Consider the following 25703-nt stretch of genomic DNA (forward strand, 5'->3'; position numbering starts at 1 on the left):
TCTGCTAAGCAATGTGCTCTACATACAACACACAAAGACAAAGATATGTTTTAAAGGGCCAATTTGTTTCAGACCAGAACAAATTGACAAAACTATTTTAAATAGCTGCAACTTAACATACATAAGTAACAAACAGCATAATAACAACATAGCTGTAAAACAAGAAAGGCACACACTACATACATAAAGCCTAACCAGGCGTTTTCTCAAGGAATTCTGAAATAAAATCATGTCTGAAGCCCAGAACACTCTACACATTTCCCCACTTAGTTTAGAGAAAAGAAAATATTAGCCTGGCCCACTAGTATCCCTCTTTGGGTTTGTAAACTTTATAGTCTAAACATTTAGAGTGATGTGATAATCAAACACTCTAAAAGTTTAAAATGAAAGAGTATATAAGAGAATTGACAGAGTGTGTGTACCTTCAGTGTGCAGTGCCTCATTAAAATCCAGCCGCTGTTGGACGTGGAGGTGAAGTGTGTGTCTCTTTACTAGCTTCGTCGAAGCATGTTGTTTTTGTCGCTGTTTCAGCATATTTGAAACTTACATTCAACTAAAATGTTCTTTTCTTTGTGGTCGATAAAAGAAACGTACTGAAAATATCTCCATTTTAAGAAACTCGGCTTCGGGGTTCGCCATGACGTCTTGATAGTAGACACAGACACGCCCCCCTCCCACACACACACACTCACACACACACACACACACGTACACACAGACAGCGCGCGGCGCGCCTCTTTTTTGTCGCCTCTTCAGCAGCGCTGCAACACTCAGATCTTCTCAGTTTCTAGCCGATACTATATAAAAAATAACGCAAAATAACGCAGTAACGCATCATGTAGTAACGGTAACGGAGTTACTGAATATAAAAAAATAACGCGTTAGATTACTAGTTACCGCCGATAGTAACGGCGTTACAGTAACGCGTTACTTTGTAACGCGTTAGTCCCAACACTGTATATATATATATATATATATATATATATATACCGTATTTTTCGGAGTATAAGTCGCACCTGCCAAAAATGCATAATAAAGAAGGAAAAAAACATATATAAGTCGCACTGTAGCCCGGCCAAACTATGAAAAAAAACTGCGACTTATAGTCCGAAAAATACGGTAATACATTTAAAAAAAAAAAAAAAAAAAAAGGTTTTAAACTCTTTTTGAAAATGATTAATTAATTCAGAATCGGGATGAATAAGAATCATAATCCTCGTTGCATGGAGATGGCCTAAAAAAAATAAAAAAATAAATAAATAAATATATATATATATATATATATATATATATATACCGTATTTTTCGGAGTATAAGTCGCACCTGCCAAAAATGCATAATAAAGAAGGAAAAAAACATATATAAGTCGCAATGTAGCCCGGCCAAACTATGAAAAAAAACTGCGACTTATAGTCCGAAAAATACGGTAATACATTTAAAAAAAAAAAAAAAAAAAAGGTTTTAAACTCTTTTTGAAAATGATTAATTAATTCAGAATCGGGATGAATAAGAATCATAATCCTCGTTGCATGGAGATGGCCTAAAAAAAATAAAAAAATAAATAAATAAATATATATATATATATATATATACCGTATTTTTCGGAGTATAAGTCGCACCGGAGCATAAGTCGCACCTGCCGAAAATGCATAATAAAGAAGGAAAAAAAACATATATAAGTCGCACTGTAGCCCGGCCAAACTATGAAAAAAACTGCGACTTATAGTCCGAAAAATACGGTAATACATTTAAAAAAAAAAAAAAGGTTTTAAACTCTTTTTGAAAATGATTAATTAATTCAGAATCGGGATGAATAAGAATCATAATTCTCGTTGCATTGAGATGGCCAAAAAAAAAAAAAAAAAAAAAAAAAAATATATATATATATATATATATATACCGTATTTTTCGGAGCATAAGTCGCACCGGAGTATAAGCCGCACCTGCCGAAAATGCATAATAAAGAAGGAAAAAAACATATAAAAGTCGAACTTGAGTATAAGTCTCATTTTTTGGGGGAATTTATTTGATAAAAGCCAACACCAAGAATAGACATTTGAAAGGCAATTTAAAATAAATAAAGAATAGTGACCAACAGGCTGAATAAGTGTACGTTATATGAGGCATAAATAACCAACTGAGAACGTGCCTGGTATGTTAACGTAACATATTATGGTAAGAGTCATTCAAATAACTATAACATATAGAACATGCTATACGTTTACCAAACAATCTGTCACTCCTAATCGCTAAATCCCATGAAATCTTATACGTCTAGTCTCTTACGTGAATGAGCTAAATATTATTATTGGATATTTTACGCTAATGTGTTAATCATTTCACACATAAGTCGCTCCTGAGTACGGCCAAACTATGAAAACAAACTGCGACTTATAGTCCGAAAAATACGGTATATATGACAGTTGTGGTCAAAAGTTTACGTACACTTGTAAAGAACATAATATCATGGCTGTTTTGAGTTTCCAATAATTTCTACAACTCTTATTTTTTTTGTGATAGAGTGATTGGAGCACATACTTGTTGGTCACAAAAAACATTCATGAAGTTTTTGGTTCTTTTATGAATTTATTATGGGTCTACTGAAAATGTGAGAAAATGTGCTGGGTCAAAAGTATACATACAGCAATGTTAATATTTGCTTACATGTCCCTTGGCAAGTTTCACTGCAATAAGGCGCTTTTGGTAGCCATCCACAAGCTTCTGGCAATCTTATGGTTGAGTTTTTGACCACACCACTTCAGCTAAATTTGTTGGTTTTCTGACATGGATTTGTTTCTTCAGCATTGTCCACACGTTTTAAGTCAGCACTTTGGGACTTAATTCTAGCCTGATTTAGCCATTCCTTTACCACTTTTGACGTGCGTTTGGGGTCATTGTCCTGTTGGAACACCCAACTGCGCCCAAGACCCAACCTCCGGGCTGATGATTTTAGGTTGTCCTGAAGAATTTGGAGGTAATCCTCCTTTTTCATTGTCCCATTTTACTCTCTGTAAAGAACCAGTTCCATTGGCAGCAAAACAGGCCCACCACCATGCTTGACGGTAGGACTGGTGTTCCTGGGATTAAAGGCCTCGCCTTTTCTCCTCCAAACATATTGCTGGGTATTGTGGCCAAACAGCTAAATTTTTGTGTTCATCTGACATCACATGGACAAAGATAAGACCTTCTGGAGGAAAGTTCTGTGGTCAGATGAAACAAAAATTGTCCACAATACCCAGCAATGTGTTTGGAGGAGAAAAGGTGAGGCCTTTAATCCCAGGAACACCATGCCTACCGTCAAGCATGGTGGTGGTAGTATTATGCTCTGGGCCTATATATATATATATATATATATATATATGTGTGTGTGTATGTATGTATATATATATGTGTGTGTGTGTATATATATAGATTCCTCTAAAAAATAAAAGTAAAAATTAAAGTATTTTTTAAAATCGATTTTTGAAAATGATGAATCGTTTCGGAAGCGAATGAAAAAGAATTGCACCTGTGTTGACGCGCTAAGAGCAACATGAAGACGTCATGTGACGCCCATCAAACAACTGATGTTGACGTTAAGCCAGGAAAGAGGAAGTAGAGGTCACGTGACCTGCTGGCCGACAAGAGCTTGACGTCTTCTTCGTCTCCCGCAGCGAGGCTTTCGCTTTCGTTACGAGTGCGAGGGGCCGTCCCACGGCGGGCTGCCGGGAGCGTCCAGCGAGAAGAACAGACGGACGTACCCCACCGTCAAGGTGAGACCCGCCCACGTTTCTTCTTTCACTTTCTGTTTCCTTCACATGTGCGTGTGTCAGATCAACAACTATGTAGGCCACGCCCGCATGGAGGTCCAGCTGGTCACGCACTCGGACCCGCCCCGCGTGCACGCCCACAGCCTGGTGGGACGCCACTGCAACAAGAACGGCACCTGCACGCTCGACATCGGCCCCAACGACCTGACCGCCTCGTTAGTACCGCCGTCCACTTCCTGTAGTCACGTGGTCACGACAGCAAGTGATGATGTCACTTCCTGTAGTTTCAGCAACTTGGGAATCCTCCATGTGACCAAGAAAGGCGTGGTGGAGGTTCTCACGCGAAGGCTGCGAGACGAGTGGAGGCGAGAGAGAGGACACGGACACCTAACAGGTGACACACTAAGTGCACTGCAGTATGTACACTACACTAAGTACACTGCAGTAAGTACACTACACAAAGTACACCACAGTAAGTACACAACACTAAGTGCACTACATGAAGTACACTATGCTAAGTACACTGCAGTAAGTACACTGTAGTAAGTACACTGCTGTAAGTACATTTCAGTAAGTACACTGCAGTATGTGCACTGCAATACGTTCGCTACACTAAGTACACTGTAAAAAGTCAACTGCAATAATTACACTGCAGTAAGAATACTACAGCAAGTGCACTTCAGTAAGTACACTGCAATACGTGCACTAACCTAACACATTGCAAAAAATTAACTAAAGTACAATGCAGTAATTACACTACACTAAGTACACTGCACTAAGTACACTACAGTAAGTACACTGCAACAAGTAAGCTGAAGAGTAAGTGTAAGTACACACTTGTGTACTCAAAATAGTAAGTACACACTTGTGTACTCAAACGAGTAAGTACACAAGCGTGTACTCAAAAGAGTAAGTGTAAGAACACACTTGTGTACTCAATAGTGTAAGTGCACACTTGTGTACTCACAAGTGTAAGTACACACTTGTGTACTCAAAAGTGTAAGTACACATTTGTGTACTCAAACGTGTAAGTACACACTTGTGTACTCAAAGGTAAGCACACAAGTGTGTACTCAAAAGTGTAAGTACACAAGTGTGTACTCAAAAGTGTAAGTACACAAGTGTGTACTCAAAAGTGTAAGTACACAAGTGTGTACTCAAAAGTGTAAGTACACAAGTGTGTACTCAAAAGTGTAAGTACACACTTGTGTATTCAAAAGTGTAAGTGCACACTTGTGGACTCAAAAGTGTAAGTACACACTTGTGTATTCAAAAGTGTAAGTACACACTTGTGGACTCAAAAGTAAGTACACAAGTGTTTACTCAAAAGTGTAAGTACACAAGTGTGTACTCAAAAGTGTAAGTACACACTTGTGTATTCAATAGTGTAAGTACACACTTGTGTACTAAGAAGAGTAAGTGTAAGCACCCACTTGTGTATTCAAAAGTGTAAGTACACACTTGTGTACTCAAAAGTAAGTACACAAGTGTGTACTCAAAAGTGTAAGTACACAAGTGTGTACTCAAAAGTGTAAGTACACACTTGTGTATTCAATAGTGTAAGTACACAAGTGTGTACTCAAAAGAGTAAGTGCACACTTGTGTACTCAGAAGAGTAAGTGTAAGTACACACTTGTGTACTCAAAAGTAAGTACACAATTGTGTACTCAAGTGTAAGTACACACTTGTGTACTTAGAAGAGTAAGTGTAGGTGCACCAATGGAGACACGGCGTGGCAACTGACTCCGCCCCCTGGCGTCTCCCTCAGAGTCGGAGGAGAGCGCGGTGCTGAAGGAGGCCAAGGAGCTGTCCAAGGTGATGGACCTCAACATCGTCAGGCTGAAGTTCACTGCCTTGCTCAAGGACAGCAACGGCGGATTCAGCCGCGCCTTGAAGCCCGTCGTGTCCAACGCCATCTACGACAGCAGTGAGTGAGCGCCGCCGCCGCCGTCCTCCCGTCTTGACCCCGCCCACTCACGCCGCCTGCCGCTCTCTCCCTTCCAGAGTCGCCCAACGCGTCCAACCTGAAGATCTGTCGCCTGGACAAGACGTGCGGCTCCGTGCTGGGCGGAGACGAGATCTTCCTGCTGTGCGACAAAGTCCAGAAAGGTGGGCCTCACCTGGCGTGCTTATTAGCATGCTCATTTGCATACTCATTAACATACTCATTAGCATAACCGTGTGTCTCAGATGACATCGAGATCCGCTTCTACGAGGACGAGGAGGGCGGCTGGGAGGCCTTCGGCGAGTTCAGTCCCACGGACGTGCACAAGCAGGCGAGTTCCGGCCGGGCGTCGCCGGGTCACATGACCGCCCGCACTCACACGCCCCGCCCCCCCTCTCTCTCCTCAGTACGCCATCGTGTTCAAGACGCCGCCGTATCATTGCACGGAGATCGAGCGCTCGGTGACCGTCTTCCTGCAGCTGAAGAGGAAGAAGGCGGGCGACAGCAGCAACCCCCGACACTTCACCTACATCCCGCATGTGCAGGGTCAGAGGCTCCGCCTACAAAAAATGGAGAGGCTCCGCCCCCTCGCCTTGCTGTTCTCATCTTCCTTTTCTTCCCTTAGACAAAGAGGAAGTGTTGAGGAAGAAGCAGAAGCCCCTCCCACACTATGAACCCTGGCCATGGGGCGGGGCGAGAGGAGGCGGAGGCGGAGCCGGTGGATTTGGAGGCGGAGGGAGCGGCGGCGGCGAAGGTGAGACGCGGCGCACGGTGGCGTGGTCGCGACCTTCCTCATGGCTTTGTGGCTCGCAGGCTTCCACTTCCATCAACACATGAACGGCGCGGCGGGGGACGGAGGAAGGGGCGGGAATCACTTCTCAGGAAGCTTTCGCGGTTTTGGAGGAGGGGCCCAGATGTCAGGCTCCGCCCCCGAGCGGTCACAGAGGCAGCTGTCCCACCTGGGTACCGACACGCCCGCTTTGTCGCGTCGGCGTGCTCGACTCCTGACGAGCGTCGCCTGCTTTCTCTCCGCAGTCGCCGCCCTCCACGCGCGGGCGTCCCGCGGCGCCCACCACACCGCCGCCGCCCTCCTGCGGTACTGCGCCAGCGGGGACGCGCGGGTTCTCCTGGAAGTCCACAGGAACTTGTGTGCTGTCCGGGACGCCAACGGCGACACGTCAGTCCTGCGCATTAGACCCCGCCCCCTGCCCCTCGCCTCCTTTCATATGTCCCGCCTCTTTTCGTCCCACAGTCCTTTGCACCTGGCCATCATCCACCAGCAGACGGGCGTCGTCCAGCAGCTGACCGACACGTTGCTTAGCAACCAGCAGGCGCACGTCCTCAACGCCGCCAACCACCTGCAGCAGGTGACTAACTAAGTACTAGTTAGCTCGCCAAAGCAGATCACGTGACTAACGCCTGGCGCCGCGCAGACGCCGCTGCACCTGGCGGCCATCACCAGGCAGGCCAAGGCGGCGGAGGCGCTGCTGAGGGCGGGGGCCGACCCCGGCCTGCTGGACAAAGATGGCCGCAGCCCTCTGCACCTGGCGGCGCTGGCCGGCGACAGTGCCACGCTCCGCCCCCTGCTGGCTCACCTCGGGGAAGGCCACGCCCACTTGTTGACCTTGCCAGATTATCACGGTGAGTGGGCGGAGCAACACGCTCGAGGTCACGGCGAGTCTGACAAGCGCTTTGTCTCTCAGGTCTTCAGCCGCTACACCTGGCCGTGCGCAGGGACGGCGAGCGCTGTCTCCGCCTGCTGGTGGAGGGCGGAGCCAAAATCAACGCGCCCGAACGGAAGGGCGGGCACACGGCGCTGCACCTGGCCGTGAGGGACAACCTCTTCAAGACGGCCTGCGTCCTCATCACAGATGTACGACTCGCCGTCACGTCGCTGCCGTGACATCAGTGATGTCATCAGTGATGTCATCAGTGATGTCATCATTGTGTGTCTTCACAGCTGAGGGCCGACGTCAACGCACGCACCTTTGGAGGAAACACACCTTTACACCTGGCTGCTGCCGTGCACTCGCACACACTCTGCTCCATGCTGCTCGCTGCTGGTACACACACACACACACACACACACACACACACACACACACACACACACACACACACACACACACACACACACACACACACACACACACACACAGTATACAACACTCACACACACACACACACGCACACACACACACATTATGCTAAACACACTCATTATGCGCCACAGACACACGCACACATTATGCGACAGACACACACACATTATACGCCAGACACACACAATTATACGCCACAGAGACACACACACACACACACACATTGTGTGACACACACAATTATACGCCACAGACACACATTATACGCCACAGACACACATTAAAAGCGACAGACACACACACATTATATGCCAGATACACACACAATTATGCGACACACACACACCCACACATTGTGCGACAGACACACACACAATATACGCCACGGACATGCACGCATCGTGCGACACATAATGTGACATACACAAACCCATTGTCCGACAAACACACACACATTGTGTGACATACTCATTATCCGACACAGACACACACACACACACACCTTATACACCACAGACACACACATTGTGTGACAGACACACACAATATATGCCACAGACACAGACATAATGCGACATACACAAACACATTGTGCGACAAACACACACACAATGTGTGACATACACACTTATTATCCGACACAGACACACACACACATTGTGTGACAGACACACACATACGTCACAGAAACACACATTGTGCGACACATACATTACGCCACAGACAGATACATGCACACACATTGTGCGACGGACACACACATTATACAGCACAGACAGACACACACACACCTTGTGCGACAGACACACAAACAAACACACTTTGTGCGACACACACGTTGTGCGACAGACACACACACACATTATACGCCAGATACACACACAATTATACGCCACACACACACCCACCCATTGAGCGACAGACACACACACATTATATGCCAGACACATCCATTGTGCTAAACACACACATTATACGCCACAGACACGCACGCATTGTGCGACACATAATTCGACAAACACAAAAACATTGTGTGACATACACACTCAATATCCGACACAGACACACACACGTTATACACCACAGACACACATTGTGTGACACACACATTATACACCAGTCACAGACACACATAATGCGACATACACAAAAACATTGTGCGACAAACACACATACATTGTGTGACATACACACTCATCATCCGACAGACACACACACATACACCACAGACACACACACACGTTGTGTGACAGAAACACACATTATACGCCACGGACGCATTGTGCAACACAACACACAATGTGCGACACACACATTACGCCACAGACAGACACACACACACACACACACATTGTGCGACACACACGTTGTGCGACAGACATTATACGCCACACACACACATTGTGCGACAGACAGACACACACATTGTGCGACACACACGTTGTGCGACAGACACATTATACGCCACACACACACATTGTGCGACAGACAGACAGACACACACTGTGCGACAGACACATTATACGGCACAGACAGACACACACATTGTGCGACAGACAGACACACACATTGTGCGACAGACACATTATACGGCACAGACAGACACACACATTGTGCGACAGACAGACAGACACACACATTGTGCGACAGACACATTATATGGCACAGACAGACACACACATTGTGCGACAGACAGACAGACACACAGTGCGACAGACACCTTATACGGCACAGACAGACACACACATTGTGCGACAGACAGACACACACATTGTGCGACAGACAGACACACATTGTGCGACAGACAGACACACACATTGTGCGACAGACGGACAGACACACACATTGTGCGACAGACAGACAGACACACACATTGTGCGACAAGACACATTATACGGCACAGACACACACATTGTGCGACAGACAGACAGACAGGCAGAGAGAGAGAGTTATACGTGCGTGTGTGTTCAGGCGCAGACAAAGAGGCAGAGAACGACGAGCCGCTGGTCTTCAGCTCGTCCTCAGATGAAGAGGAAGACGAGGCGTTGAGTCGTAAGAGACAGGTGGGCGGGCACACGGCGCTGGACCTCGCCAAGTGTCACAAGGTAAGAAGTAGGCAGAGGTCAGAGGTCAAGCGCTCACCTGACTTTGCGCTCATCAGGTGAGGAAGCTGCTGACCTCCACGGCCGCTCGGCCACTCGGCAAGAAGCTCAAAGGCGACGCCGGTCAAGGTTGGTTCCGCACCTGCGCCACGTGGTCCACTTCCTGTCACCTGAGTGTCTGTGGCCTGTTAGGGGCGGAGCCTAGCGGTCTGGACCAGCAGACGCTGAGCCGCCTGCTGGACGTGCTGAGCGGCACGGACGTTCCATGGAGGCAACTGGCCGAGAAGCTGGGGATGATGACGCTGACTCACCTTTACCAGGACAGCCCCACCCCCTGCCAACACCTGCTGCAACACTACCAGGTCAAGCCCCGCCCCCTCACGTATTGTACATTGGCCTTTTGATGACATCATCATCCTTGTTTTTGTTTGTGTGCAGCTTGGGGGAGGTCCTCTGGAGGGTTTGTGCCAAGCTCTCCAGTCCCTCGGCCTGACGGAAGGAGCGCGACTGCTCACGCACGCCGCCGACTGTCCCGGCGACAAACACGATCCAGGTGACACTAACGGGGGAGGGGTATGCGAGTGTGTGTGCTAGTTAACCTGCTAGTCGTGCTAGTAAACATGGCAATAAACACGCTACTACGGTAATTCCTAGTAAACCTGGTAATAAGCATGATAATAATGCTAGTAAACATGGTAATAAACATGATAATAATGCTAGTCAACATGGTAATAAACACTACTAATTCCTAGTAAACGTGATAATAAACATGTTAATAATGCTAGTAAACATGGTAATAAGCATGATAATAATGCTAGTAAACATGGTAATAAACATGATAATAATGCTAGTAAACATGGTAATAAACATGATAATAATGCTAGTAAACATGGTAATAAACACGCTACTAATGCTGCTAAAGATGGTACTAAATATGTTAATAATTTCAGTAAACATGTTAATAATCCATGTTTACTCGGATTATTAACATGTTTACATTATTATGTTTACTAGTATTAGTAATATATTTATTACCACGTTTAATAACATTAGTGGCATGTCTATTACCATATTTATTAGATTATTAACATGTTAATTACCATGTCCACTAGCATTATTAACATGTTTATTACCATGTTTACTAGCATCGTTAACATGTTTATTACCATGTCCACTAGCATTATTAACATGTTTATTACGATGTCCACTAGCATTATTAACATGTTTATTACGATGTTCACTAGCATTATTAACACGTTTACTAGAATTATTAACATGTGTATTACAATGTTGGCTAGATTATTAACATGTTTATTACCATATTTACTAGGATTATTAACATGTTTATTACCATGTTTACTAGAATTAACATGTTTATTACCATGTTTACTAGGATTATTAACAGGTTTACTAGAATTAACATGTTTATTACCATGTTTACTAGAATTATCCATCCATCCATTTTCAACATGTTTATTACCATGTTTACTAGGATTATTAACATGTTTACTAGGATTATTAACATGTTTTTACCATGTTTACTAGCATTATTAACATGTTTACTAGAATTATTAACATGTTTATTACCATGTTTACTAGCATTATTAACATGTTTACTAGAATTATTAACATGTTTACTACCATGTTTACTAGCATTATTAACATGTTTACTAGCATTATTAACATGTTTATTACGATGTCCACTAGCATTATTAACATGTTTATTACGATGTTCACTAGCATTATTAACACGTTTACTAGAATTATTAACATGTGTATTACAATGTTGGCTAGATTATTAACATGTTTATTACCATATTTACTAGGATTATTAACATGTTTATTACCATGTTTACTAGAATTAACATGTTTATTACCATGTTTACTAGGATTATTAACATGTTTACTAGAATTAACATGTTTATTACCATGTTTACTAGAATTATCCATCCATCCATTTTCAACATGTTTATTACCATGTTTACTAGGATTATTAACATGTTTACTAGGATTATTAACATGTTTTTACCATGTTTACTAGCATTATTAACATGTTTACTAGAATTATTAACATGTTTATTACCATGTTTACTAGCATTATTAACATGTTTACTAGAATTATTAACATGTTTACTACCATGTTTACTAGCATTATTAACATGTTTACTAGCATTATTAACATGTTTATTACCATGTTTACTAGCATTATTAACATGTTTATTACCATGTTTACTAGCATTATTAACCTGTTTATTACCATGTTTACTCGGATTATTAACATGTATATTACTAGGTTAACGAGAATTAACATGTTTTAATACCCCGTTTACTAAACTTGTTTTCTATCATGTTTATTAGCATTATTAACATGTTTATTACCAGCATTACTAACATGTTTATTACCATGTTTGCTAAAAATGTTTTTTTTTTTACCATGTTTATTACTATGTTTGCTAGCATTATTATGTTTACTACTATGTTCACTTAATTGTACCATGTTTATTACCATATATAGTTATTAGGTGCATGTTTATAACCATGTTTACTAGTATTACATGTTTTACCATATTTAATTACAAACATGGTAATAAACACGTTAATGTTAGTGAACATGCTACTAATGACCATGTTTACTTGCATTATCTACATGTTTACTAATATTCATAGTAAACATGCTACTAATGCTAGTAAACATGGTAAGCATGTTAACACTGCTAGTAAACATGGTACTAATGTTAGTAAGCAAGGTAATAAACATCTTCATCATATTAACATGCTAATAAACATAATACTGCTAGTAAACATGATAAAACATGCTACTCATGCTAGTAAACATGGTAATAAAAATAATATTGCAAGTAAACATGGTAATAAACATGGTAAACATGGTAATAAACATGATAATACTGCAAGTAAACATGGTAATAAAAATAATATTGCAAGTAAACATGGTAATAAACATGGTAATACTGCAAGTAAACATGGTATTAAACATAATAATACTGCAAGTAAACATGGTAATAAACATGGTAATACTGCAAGTAAACATGTAATAAACATGGTAATACTGCAAGTAAACATGGCAATACTGCAATTAAACATGGTAATACTGCAAGTAAACATGTAATAAACATGGTAATACTGCAAGTAAACATGGCAATACTGCAATTAAACATGGTAATACTGCAAGTAAACATGGTATTAAACATGATAATACTGCAAGTAAACATGGTAATACTGCAAGTAAACATGGTAATACTGCAAGTAAACATGGTAATAAACATGGTAATACTGAAAGTAAACATGTAATACTGCAAGTAAACTTGGTAATAAACATGGTAATACTGCAAGTAAACATGGTAATAAACATAATAATACTGCAAGTAAACATGGTAATACTGAAAGTAAACATGGTAATACTGCAATTAAACTTGGTAATAAACACGGTAATACTGCAAGTAAACATGGTAATAAACATGGTAATACTGCAAGTAAACTTGGTAATAAACATGGTAGTACTGCAAGTAAACATGGTAATACTGCAAGTAAACATGGTAATACTGCAAGTAAACATGGTAATAAACATGATTATACTGCAAGTAAACATGATAATACTGCAAGTTAACATGGTAATAAACATGGTAATAAACATTATAATACTGCAAGTAAACATGGTAATAAACATGGTAATACTGCAAGTTAACATGGTAATAAACATGGTAATAAACATTATAATACTGCAAGTAAACATGGTAATAAACATGGTAATACTGCAAGTAAACATGGTAATAAACATGGTAATAAACATTATAATACTGCAAGTAAACATGGTAATAAACATGGTAATATACATGGTAATACTGCAAGTAAACATGGTAATAAACATGATAATACTGCAAGTAAACATGGTAATAAACATGCTACTAATGCTAGTAAACATGCTAACAAGTTAGCCGCGCTAATAAACATGTTAGCTTTGAGCGTCACGTGCTGTTTTTTTCGACCAATCAGAGTCCACGGTGGACAGCGGCTTCAGCAGTCAGCCAATGGAAGACGAGCAGCCGCCTGTGGCCAATCAGTGAGCAGCAGGAAAGAGGTCAGAGGTCAGAGGAATGTGGACACAAAGAAGAAAGCGCACGACATGAAGAGAAATTATGAAAATGCTCCTATTTTATTAATATTATTATATTTGTCTTGTTGAACTCAACATTTGTTTGGGCTTTCTTTTTCCGTTAAAGTGACATTCTTGGCTTGTTGTCCTGAATAAAATGTGCTAAGGTGCAGTTCACTTCCTGTCCTGCAGGGGACAAGAGGAGGTGTGTGCGTGTCACGTGACCAAAGAACGCACCTCAGGATGACGGCGAAGCGGCGCGGCGGTCGCATTGTTTATTTTGCCCGGTCGCGACAACCTCCCGGCGTCGCCATGACAACAGTCCCCACGCGGCGCCGGCCATCTTAAGCGGTTGTCATGGCGACCTGCTCGCCGAGTGTCGCTAGGAGAAGCAGAGCGGCTTCCTGTCACAAATGGCTAGAAAGAGATGAGACTTTTATTGTGAAGGTCCGAGCGACGCTTCCCTGCACGGGCTTACGCCTTCGCCTTCGCCTTCGCCTTCACGCTTCCTCCTTTGTCTCTGCTGGGCGAGTGTGGCGCGGCGCTGTCGTCGCCCGCTTCCTGCGGCAGCGTGGGGCTGGAGCGCGCCCTCTGCAGGCTGTTGCGGCCGTCCTCCAGGAGCCGCGCCTCGAAAGCCGACAGGTCGCCGTCGGCGCCGGCGGACATTTTGGCCCTCAGCAGCATGGCGTACGTACCGTAACGGGTTTTCTGTCAGGGAAGAGACGACGGCGTGAGGTGGCTGACAGGAAGCGGGCGGGGTCAACGGCTCAGTACCTCAAACTCCAAGTACTCCCGCCGCAGCTTCTGCTCGTCCAGCTCGCGACCTTTCACCTTGTGCTCGGCCATGGAGGTCAAGAGATCATCCAGCTCGGCGGACGCGGCCCTGAAGCGACCCTCGTGGGATTTCACCTGCTCTTCCTGTCGGCACACCACATTCGTCAACAAATGGCAAGGACCCCGGCGGGAGGCGGCGAGCGGGCGCTACCTGCGACAGCTTGGAGTCGGACCCCGGGAGCAGCGGACGGCTGAATCTCTTTCGAGAGCCGATGGCCGCCGGGAACGGGGGTGCAGAGAACATGGCCGCCACGGCGTTGATGCGCGTGATCCACGACTGCATATGCTCGGCGTCCCTGGCGGCACAACAAGGAGGCGTTAGCGGCGTGCGGACGCCAGACCGAGACGGCGGCGGCGGCTCTTACGGCGCCTGCAGCAAAAACACCCGCCAGTCGGCCGTGCGCAGGTAGAAGACGTTGGGGCGTTTGCTGTAGTCGGCGGCCCTCAGGGCGAGGGAGTGGTGCACGGACACGGCGTTCTTCACCTCCTCCTCCGTCAGCTGCCGCTCGCCACGGTACTCGTCCTGTCGGCCAATCACAGCGCAGTCAGTTGACGCGCTCGCTTTTTTAAAGTGTGTGTTTGAAACGTGGACCTTCTGCAGGTAGAGCACTCGACCCTTCAAGGTGGCGTAGAAAGACTTCCACCCCCGCTTCCCACGTGGCGCTGCAACACAAGATTGCGAATGTGTCATGCTGTCGCCACCTAATTGTTGCTCCTGACAACACCCTTACAAAAACACCTACCGCATCAGACCACTAGATGGAGACAGGAGAAATAACCCATAATTAAATTAGTTACACTAGCAACATCACACCACTGGAGGGCCACATAGGAAATAACCAATAATTAAATTAGTTACACTAGCAACATCACACCACTAGAGGGCCACATAGGAAATAACCAATAATTAAATTAGTTACACTAGCAACATCACACCACTAGAGGGCCACAAAGGAAATAACTAATAATTAAATTAGTTACACTAGCAATATCACACCACTAGAGGGCCACATAGGAAATAACCAATAATTAAATTAATTACACTGGCAATATCGCACCACTAGAGGGCCACAAAGGAAATATCCAATAATTAAATGAGTTACACTGTCAACATCACACCACTAGAGGGCCACAAAGGAAATAACCAATAATTAAATTAGTTACACTAGCAACATCACACCACAAGATGGCGTCAGAGGAGATGAGCATTAATTACATTTGTGACACTGGCAACATCACACCACTAGATGGCGACAAAGTAAATAATAATTCAATTAGTCACACTTGCAACATCAGACCACAAAATGGTGTCGTTGGAGATGAGCATTAATTACATTTGTCACACTGGCAACATCACACCACTAGATGGCGACAAAGTAAATAATTCAATTAGTCACACTTGCATCAGACCACAAGATGGCGACAGGAGAAATAACCAATAATTAAATTAGTTACACTAGCAAAATCAAACCACTAGAGGGCCACATAGGAAATAACCAATAATTAAATTAGAGACACTAGCAACATCACACCACTAGAGGGCCACATAGGAAATAATAAATAATTAAATTAGTTACACTAGCAACATCACACCACTAGAGGGCCACATAGGAAATAATAAATAATTAAATTAGTTACACTAGCAACATCACACCACTAGAGGGCCACATAGGAAATAACTAATAAGTAAATTAGCTACACTAGCAACATCACACCACTAGAGGGCCACATAGGAAATAACAAATAATTAAATTAGTTACACGAGCAACATCAGACCACAAGATGGCGTCAGAGGAGATGAGCATTAATTACATTTGTCACACTGGCAACATCACACCACTAGATGGCGACAAAGTAAATAATTTGATTAGTCACACTTGCAACATCAGACCACAAGATGGCGACAGGAGAAATAACCAATAATTAAATTAGTTACACTAGCAACATCAAACCACTAGAGGGCCACATAGGAAATAACCAATAATTAAATTAGAGACACTAGCAACATCACACCACTAGAGGGCCACATAGGAAATAACCAATAATTAAATTACACTAGCAACATCACACCACTAGAGGGCCACATAGGAAATAACTAATAATTAAATTAGTTACACTGGCAACATCACACCACTAGAGGGCCACATAGGAAATAACCAATAATTAAATTATTTACACGAGCAACATCAGACCACAAGATGGCGTCAGAGGAGATGAGCATTAATTACGTTTGTGACACTAGCAACATCACACCACTAGATGGCGACAAAGGAAATAATTCAATTAGTCACACTTGCAACATCAGACCACAAGATGGCGACAGGAGAAATAACCAATAATTAAATTAGTTACACTAGCAACATCAAACCACTAGAGGGCCACATAGGAAATAACCAATAATTAAATTAGAGACACTAGCAACATCACACCACTAGAGGGCCACATAGGAAATAACCAATAATTAAATTACACTAGCAACATCACACCACTAGAGGGCCACATAGGAAATAACTAATAATTAAATTAGTTACACTGGCAACATCACACCACTAGAGGGCCACATAGGAAATAACCAATAATTAAATTATTTACACGAGCAACATCAGACCACAAGATGGCGTCAGAGGAGATGAGCATTAATTACGTTTGTGACACTAGCAACATCACACCACTAGATGGCGACAAAGGAAATAATTCAATTAGTCACACTTGCAACATCAGACCACAAGATGGCGACAGGAGAAATAACCAATAATTAAATTAGTTCCCCTAGCAACATCAAACCACTAGAGGGCCACATTGAAAATAACCAATAATTAAATGTGTCACACTAGCAACATCAGACCACTAGATGGCGGCAGAGGAAATAAGCAATATTTAAATTATTTACAGTAGCAACATTTGCCCACTAGATGGCGACAGAGGTAATAACCAATAATTTAAATGATTTACAGTAGCAACATTTGCCCACTACATGGTGACAGAGGAAATAACCAATAATTGAATGTGTCACACTAGCAACATCAGACCACTAGATGGCGACAGAGGAAATAACCAATATTTAAATTATTTACAGTAGCAACATTTGCCCACTAGATGGCGACAGAGGTAATAACCAATAATTTAAATGATTTACAGTAGCAACATTTGCCCACTAGATGGTGACAGAGGAAATAACCAATAATTGAATTATTCACAGTAGCAACATTTGACCACTAGATGGTGACAGAGGAAATAACGCGAGAGCACGTACTTCTCTTTCCGTCTGGGTCTGCGTGGACTTTGCGGACCAGGAAGCCGCTCTTGTAGAGCTCGCCATCCGCCTGCTGGGCCACACCCACCAGGTGGTTCCCGCCACGTCCGATTCGCTTCATGGTGTGGGAGGCGGAGTCTGTTCGACCGTCGACCAACTCGGACATGGACTTCCTCAACTCCTCCTCATCGCTTCGGGAAGAACAACAACAACGCAGTCAGCGTACGTTTGCACTCTGCTAACTTACTCGTCGTCACGACAACTTGCTAGTCGTGAACACGAAACGGGAACGGTTACCGTGGCAACAGTCACACTCACATGGTCCACTGTAGCTTGTCGTTCTTGATGGACGCGTACAACGTCTGCAAACAAAGCGTGACATGTTAGCTCAGCATTAGACGGTTGGTTACAAAGTCAAAGAAGCATGTTCAACGTGTTCCTTAGACTTCAACCGGGACCAAGTCTTCCAGTTTCGGGCCTCTCCTGCAAGAACGTCTCTTGTACCTCCTCATCCTCCTTCATCTTCTTCTTCTGCTTCCTCTTGTCCATCTTCTTCTGAGCTTCGTCCTGAGCGCGTGGCGTCCTGGAGTGCCTGAACCAGTCAGAGTCCCTGGAGTCCCGCCCGCTTCGGACAGAACCCAGCGAGCGCGAGCGCATGCGGCTGGACGAGTGGATGCTGTTGACTCCGATCATGGTCCCGTGGAACGCAGACCTGGGAACGGCGAGACGGTGCGGACGCCTCCAACAGGAAGTGGCAAAGCGGCGGCCCTCTCAGACGGTTGAGTTGGTGCGTGTCAGTCTTAGGTCCTCTGACGAACGGTTCGTGATCAAGCCCCACCTGCCTTGTCACCGGTTGCACCTTCGCCGCGCTCTAAAAGATCCGCCGGTGTGACTCGGCAGCCCTGAGAGGCGGGGCAAGCGAGGCCACGCCCACTCAGACGGCCGAAACGAGGTGAAGACAGAGAGAAGTCGTCCCGGTCTTCCTCCTCTTCCTGCTGGTCTGACTCAAGTGTCGAGGAGAGGCGCTCGCTCCCCCGCTCTGCTTCACCCTCTCACTGCGCATTTTCCCTCAGCAGCTGCGGCCAATCAGAACGCAGAGCCCGCCCCCTGCCGCCTCGGCCGTCAATCAGAGCCGCGACAACTCACAGAAAATGTAATCTAGTTTGTTTCTGGCGACAGCCAGGCTTTTACCTTCAGCAGGTCTTTGGAGAAATCTTTTCCCTCATTGAGGCCTTCCAGGTTGGACACAAACTGACTGCAGGACATCCTCTTGCCGACATTCTACACGCACACACACACAAACACACACACACACACACACACACACACACACACACACACACACACGCACGAGTGCCACGGATCCATATGGTCAGTACCACCATTCGTCAACACCGTGCTGCTCAGTGGCCAATCACAACTCACGTTGCCATGGAGATCAGTGTTGAGCAGCATCACTGCACATGTGAGAGTGTGGACGCTGTCTGTGAGGGACACACACACACACACACACACACACACGCACACGCACGCACACACAACATGAGGACATGAGGACATGAGGCGTCAACGCGCGTAATCACAAGCACCTTCCGTGGTGTCGCCGTCTGGGTTGCAGCGCACGTAGCGTCTGGAGAAGTGAGCCAGCACTCGCTCGCGCTCCTGAGTTTCTCCCATCAGGGGGAACTTGGCCAGGAAGGTTCTGGAAGGAAGACCAGGACAGCGAGGTTTTGACTTGAGAGGTGAAGGGACACCACACACGAGGGGACATGAGAATAGGTGAGGTGACTTTTGGTGGAATGAGTTGAGAGCAGGTACAATTAGAGATTAGGTGAGATGAGATGATTGAAATAAGGTAAAATGGGAGGAGTTGAAATGAGATGAGGTGGCATGATGTAAGATGAGAACATGTGAGGGGACATGAGGTGAGGTGAGATGATTGAAATAAGGTAAAATGGGAGGAGTTGAAATGAGATGAGGTGGCATGATGTAAGATGAGAACATGTGAGGGGACATTAGGTAAAATGAGATGAGGTGAGGCAACATGAGATGAGGTGGAGGGACATGAGGTAAAATGAGATGAGGGGGCACAATGAGGTGAGGTAAAATGAGATGAGGTGAGGGGACATGGGGTAAAATGAGATGATGTGAGGTGACATGAAGTAAGATGAGGTGAGGGGACATGGGGTAAAATGAGATGAGGTGAGGTGACATGAAGTAAGATGAGGTGAGGGGACATGAGGTAAAATGAGATGATGTGAGGTGACATGAGGTCAAATGAGATGAGGTGAGGTGACATGATGAGGTGAGGTAAAATGATATGAGGCGATTGAAATAAGGCAAAATGAGAGGAGTTGGGATGAGGTGAGGTGACATGAGGTAAAATGAAATGAGGTGAAGGGACATGAGGTGAGATTAGATGATTGACATAAGGTCAAATGAGAGGAGTTGAGATGAGATGAGATGAGAGGACACGAGGTAAAATGAGATGAGGTGAGGAGACACTATGGAGTGTGGTAAAATCAGATGAGTTGAGATGAGGTGAGGTGACATGAGGTAAAATGAGATGAAGTGAAGGGACATGAGGTGAGGTGCGATGATTGAAATAAAGTCAAATGAGAGGAGTTTAAATGAGGGGACATGAGGTAAGATGAGATGAGGGGACATGAGGTAAGATGAGATGATGTGAGGTGACATGATGAGGTGAGGTAAAATGAGATGTGGCGATTGAAATAAGGTCAAATGAGAGGAGTTGAGATGAGGTGAGGTAAGATGAGATGAGGTGAAGATGAGGTCAAATGAGATGAGGTAAAAATGCAGATCGGGTAAAATTAGATAAGATTGGGTGAGGCAATGTAAAGCAAAATTAGATATGGGGAGGTGAAGTGACAAGGTAAAATGAGATGAGGTGACATGAGGTAATATGAGATGAGTTGACATGAGATGCGGTAACATGAGATGAGATTAGATGAGAAAAGATGATGTCAGCTGTGGTAGAATTAGAGGAGATGAGATTAAGTAAGATGAGGTGAAGTGACATGAGGTCAAATTAGATGAAGTGAGGTGATATTAGTTAAAATAAAAGGTGGGGTGACACGATGAGGTGAGGTAAAATGAGATGAGGTGAAGGGACATGAGGTGAGGTGAGATGATTGAAATAAGGTAAAATGAGAGGAGTTGAAATGAGATGAGGTGGCATGATGTAAGATGAGAACATGTGAGGGGATATGAGGTAAAATGAGATGAGGTGAGGTAACATGAGATGAGGTGGAGGGACATGAGGTAAAATGAGATGAGTTGAGATGAGGTGAGGTGACACAATGAGGTGAGGTAAAATGAGATGAGGTGGAGGGACATGAGGTAGAATTAGGAGTTGAGATTAGGTGAGGTGACATGAAGTAAAATGAGATGAGGGAACATGAGGTAAGATGAAATGATGTGAGGTGACATGAGGTCAAATGAGATGAGGTGAGGTGACATGATGAGGTGAGGTAAAATGATATGAGGTGATTGAAATAAGGCAAAATGTGAGGAGTTGAGATGAGGTGAGGTGACATGAGGTAAAATTAAATGAGGCGAAGGGACATGAGGTGAGATTAGATGATTGAAATAAGGTAAAATGAGAGGAGTTGAGATGAGATGAGGGGACACGAGGTAAAATGAGATGAGGGGACATGAGGTAAAATGAGATTATGTGAGGTGACATGAGGTAAAATTAAATGAGGTGAAGGGACATGAGGTGAGATTAGATGATTGAAAAAAGGTAAAATGAGAGGAGTTGAGATGAGATGAGGGGACACGAGGTAAAATGAGATGAGGGGATATGAGATAAGATGAGATGATGTGAGGTGACATGAGGTCAAATGAGATGAGGTGAGGTGACACTATGGGGTGACGTAAAATCAGATGAGGTGAGGTGACATGAGGTAAAATGAGATGAGGTGAAGGGACATGAGGTGAGGTGAGATGATTGAAATAAGGTAAAATGAGAGGAGTTGAAATGAGGGGACATGAGGCAAAATGAGATGAGGGGACATGAGGTAAGATGAGATGATGTGAGGTGACATGAGGTCAAATGAGATGAAGTGAGGTGACATGATGAGGTGAGGTAAAATGAGAGGAGTTGAGATGAGGTGAGGTGACATGAGGTAAGATGAGATGAGGTGAAGATGAGGTCAAATGAGGAGGTAAAAATGCAAATCGGGTCAAATTAGATGAGATTGGGTGAGGCGATATAAAGCAAAATTAGATACGGTGAGGTAAAGTGACAAGGTAAAATGAGATGAGGTGACATGAGGTAATATGAGATGAGTTGACATGAGATGCGGTAACATGAGATGAGATTAGATGAGAAAAGATGATGTCAGATGCGGTCAAATTATAGGAGATGAAATTAAGTACCGTATTTTCCGCACTATAAGGCGCACCTAAAAACCACAAATTTTCTCAAAAGCTGACAGTGCGCCTTATAACCCGGTGCGCTTTATGTATGGATAAATATTAAGATTCATTTTCATAAAGTTTCGGTCTCGCAACTACGGTAAACAGCCGCCATCTTTTTTCCCCGTAGAAGAGGAAGTGCTTCTTCTTCTACGCAAGCAACCGCCAAGGTAAGCACCCGCCCCCATAGAACAGGAAGCGCTTCTTCTTCTACTGTAAGCAACCACCCGCCCGCGTAGAAGAAGAAAAAGCGCGCGGATATTACCGTACGTTTCATTTCCTTTGTGTGTTTACATCTGTAAAGACCACAAAATGGCTCCTACTAAGCGACAGGGATCCGGTTCATGAAAAGACGCAATCTCTCCATCCGCACACGGATTACTATTTCACAGCAACTGCCTAAAGACTTTCAAGAAAAGCTGGCTACTTTCCGTGCATATTGTAAAAACAAGATAGCTGAAAAAAAGATCCGGCCAGAGAACATTATCAACATGGACGGACGAGGTTCCACTGACTTTTGATATTCCTGTGAACCGCACTGTGGATACAACGGGAGCACGTACGGTGAATATTCGCACCACAGGGAATGAGAAGTCATCCTTCACTGTGGTTCTAGCTTGCCATGCTAATGGCCAGAAACTTCCACCCATGGTGATATTCAAAAGGAAGACCTTGCCAAAAGAGACCTTTCCAGCCGGCGTCATCATAAAAGCTAACTCGAAGGGATGGATGAAGAAAAGATGAGCGAGTGGTTAAGGTAAGTTTAAGTTTACGCGAAGAGGCCGGGTGGCTTTTTTCACGCAGCTCCGTCCATGTTGATATACGACTCCGTGCGCGCCCACATCACGCTGGTTTTTAATATATTATTAAAGTTTGACTGACCTATCTGACTGTTTTTTTGACATTCCTTTAGCGCAGTTAGATGCGGCTTATAACACGGGGCGTCTTATAGGTGGACAAAGTTTTGAAATATGCCGTTCATTGAAGGCGCGGCTTATAACCCAGGGCGCCTTATGGTGCGGAAAATACGGTAATATGAAGTGAAGTGACATGAGGTCAAATGAGATTAAGTGAGGTGATATTAGTTAAAATGAAAGGTAGGGTGACACGATGAGGTGAGGTAAAATGAGATGAGGTGAAGGGACTAAAATGAGAGGAGTTGAGTTGAGGTGAGGTGACATGAGGTAAGATGAGATGAAGTGAAGATGAAGTCTAATGAGATGAGGTAAAAATGCAAATCGGGTAAAATGAGATTACATGAGAAGAGATGATGTGAGGTGTGATAAAATGAGGTGAGATTAGGTGAGGTGATGTCAAGTAAAATTAGATGCAGTGATGTGACTTTAAATAAGATTAAGTAAAATGAGATGAGGTGACATGACAAGATTAGGTAAGCTACAAAGAGATGAGGTACAGTGAGATGAGGTGAAATGAGGTAAAATGAGATGTGTGAAGTGACATTAAGTAAAATGAGATGAGGTGAGATGAGAAGAGATGATGTTACTTGCGGTAAAATGAGATGAAAAGAGAAGAGATTATGTGAGGTGTGGTCAAATGAGATGAGGTAAAATGAGGTGAGATTAGGTGAGGTGATGTGAAGTAAAATGACATGCAGTGATGTGACATTAAATAAGATTAAGTAAAATGAGATGAGGTGATATAACATGATGGGGTGAAGTGACATGAGGTAAAAGGAGGTGTGGCAAAATGAGAACGAGAAAAGATTAGAAATGTGATCAAATGAGATAAGGTCACATGAGATGAGGTAAAATGAAATGCGTTGAGATAAAACGAGTCAAAATAAAATAAGGTGACATGAGGTAATATGAGATGAGATGAGAAGAAACTTGCTCAAATTTGGTCAAATGACATAAGGTAAAATGAGATTAGATGAAATGAGGTAGTATGAGATGAGATGAGATTAGACGAGAGAAGATTAGGTCAAATATTGTAAAATGAGATCATGTAAAAAAAAAAGATGAGATGAAATATGAGAAGAGGTTAGGTACATGATGGTATAATGAGATGACATGAGGTGTTCAGCTGCCAACCTGAGGGCCTGGTCCATAGTCAGTCTGTGGAAGTCAAAGTTGCTGAGATATTCTTCAGACACCATACGACTGAACTCATTACTGTGGACACACACACACACGTATGTTATACATGTACACACACACACACACACACACACACACACACACACACACACACACACACACACACACACACACACACACACACACACACACACACACACATTCTTGTATGTGTTACCTTCTTGAGACCTCCGAAAAATGCCTACCTCTTTAGGACCACCCTATCTAAATATATAAATATTTGTATTTACAACATTAATAATATATACATATTATTCAAATATAAAAAAGGTAAGCTTTTATTTAATTTTTTGTCTGTTATTTGTTTTTAATCTTCATTACTTACACTTATTACATATGTTGGCCAGAGGGGGAGCACTTAAAATTTTGTACACACACTTGTTATTTAATATGTAGACCAGAGGGGAGCACTTTTAAATCGGACACACGGTCAATTTGGAAAATCCCTCCTTTTTGGGGCCACCCTAATTTTGATAGATTTCACCACTAGAGGGTGCAAATGAGATCTCTATTTTTTGTTTTTTTGTAATGTGCTTAAGGCCGATGACACATGAGTCACGGACCACAGATGGCCCCTGTGCCGCACTTTGAGCAACCCAGCTGTAGACGCTAACTGTTAATGGCCACCATAGTCTTAGTACCGTAGTGTATTTCTTCATCCTATGGTCACATATGGTACGCGGGTTGTCTTACGTCAGCACCGGAATTAGTAAAATCAGCTGTTCACCTGGCGGGTTTTTTCGGGGATGAATAGGGAAATCCTTCCTTAGCTGCCGTCTTGTTTTATAATATATTGCTGCCTTTGCACCTGTCAATGTTTACTTTTGTATGCACATTAAATCAACAAAAAATCCTGACTTTGGAGCAATGTTCACGGACTCTTGTATTGGGCTCTCTATTAGATGGAATCGTTTTCCGTATTGGGACCATGATTTCGGCCCTAACTTTTATCACCGGTCCTCGTATGGAAGGTACTTTTCCTTGTTGATGTCTCAACAAGGTTAGAAATACAACACACACACACACACACACACACACACACACACACAC

At 43.6% G+C, this 25703-nt stretch overlaps 2 protein-coding genes across 6 annotated transcripts in view; one reads left to right on the forward strand and one right to left on the reverse strand.

Moving 5' to 3' along the window:
- Positions 1-14105, forward strand: part of nfkb2 (nuclear factor of kappa light polypeptide gene enhancer in B-cells 2 (p49/p100)) — a 19366-nt gene extending 5261 nt beyond the window's left edge. The window contains exons 5-23 of one of the 2 annotated variants that reach the window (XM_061967352.1): positions 3654-3752; positions 3813-3964; positions 4034-4143; positions 5518-5676; positions 5754-5858; positions 5940-6025; positions 6102-6240; positions 6320-6448; positions 6508-6657; positions 6730-6871; positions 6947-7061; positions 7128-7335; positions 7398-7567; positions 7655-7757; positions 9768-9901; positions 9958-10027; positions 10091-10260; positions 10337-10451; positions 13910-14105. In XM_061967352.1, coding sequence (XP_061823336.1) covers positions 3654-3752; positions 3813-3964; positions 4034-4143; positions 5518-5676; positions 5754-5858; positions 5940-6025; positions 6102-6240; positions 6320-6448; positions 6508-6657; positions 6730-6871; positions 6947-7061; positions 7128-7335; positions 7398-7567; positions 7655-7757; positions 9768-9901; positions 9958-10027; positions 10091-10260; positions 10337-10451; positions 13910-13980 — 2427 coding nt within the window. In that variant the 3' untranslated portion in view covers positions 13981-14105. Of the gene's footprint in view, positions 1-3653; positions 3753-3812; positions 3965-4033; positions 4144-5517; positions 5677-5753; positions 5859-5939; positions 6026-6101; positions 6241-6319; positions 6449-6507; positions 6872-6946; positions 7062-7127; positions 7336-7397; positions 7568-7654; positions 7758-9767; positions 9902-9957; positions 10028-10090; positions 10261-10336; positions 10452-13909 lie in introns of both variants that reach the window. The other variant, XM_061967342.1, reaches the window with a different exon arrangement.
- The window catches only part of psda (pleckstrin and Sec7 domain containing a), a 35641-nt gene continuing 23988 nt past the window's right edge, over positions 14051-25703 (reverse strand). For all 4 annotated transcript variants that reach the window (XM_061967312.1, XM_061967294.1, XM_061967304.1 and 1 more), the window contains 11 exons: positions 24588-24668; positions 19686-19798; positions 19522-19580; positions 19288-19377; positions 18415-18458; positions 18097-18287; positions 15436-15506; positions 15209-15366; positions 14995-15139; positions 14784-14927; positions 14051-14717 (listed from right to left, as the gene is read on the reverse strand). In XM_061967312.1, the coding sequence (XP_061823296.1) occupies positions 14484-14717; positions 14784-14927; positions 14995-15139; positions 15209-15366; positions 15436-15506; positions 18097-18287; positions 18415-18458; positions 19288-19377; positions 19522-19580; positions 19686-19798; positions 24588-24668 (1330 nt within the window). In that variant the 3' untranslated portion in view covers positions 14051-14483. The remainder of the gene's footprint in view (positions 14718-14783; positions 14928-14994; positions 15140-15208; positions 15367-15435; positions 15507-18096; positions 18288-18414; positions 18459-19287; positions 19378-19521; positions 19581-19685; positions 19799-24587; positions 24669-25703) is intronic.

The sequence above is a fragment of the Nerophis lumbriciformis genome, linkage group LG02, assembly GCF_033978685.3.
Source record: "Nerophis lumbriciformis linkage group LG02, RoL_Nlum_v2.1, whole genome shotgun sequence".
Taxonomy (NCBI): domain Eukaryota; kingdom Metazoa; phylum Chordata; class Actinopteri; order Syngnathiformes; family Syngnathidae; genus Nerophis; species Nerophis lumbriciformis.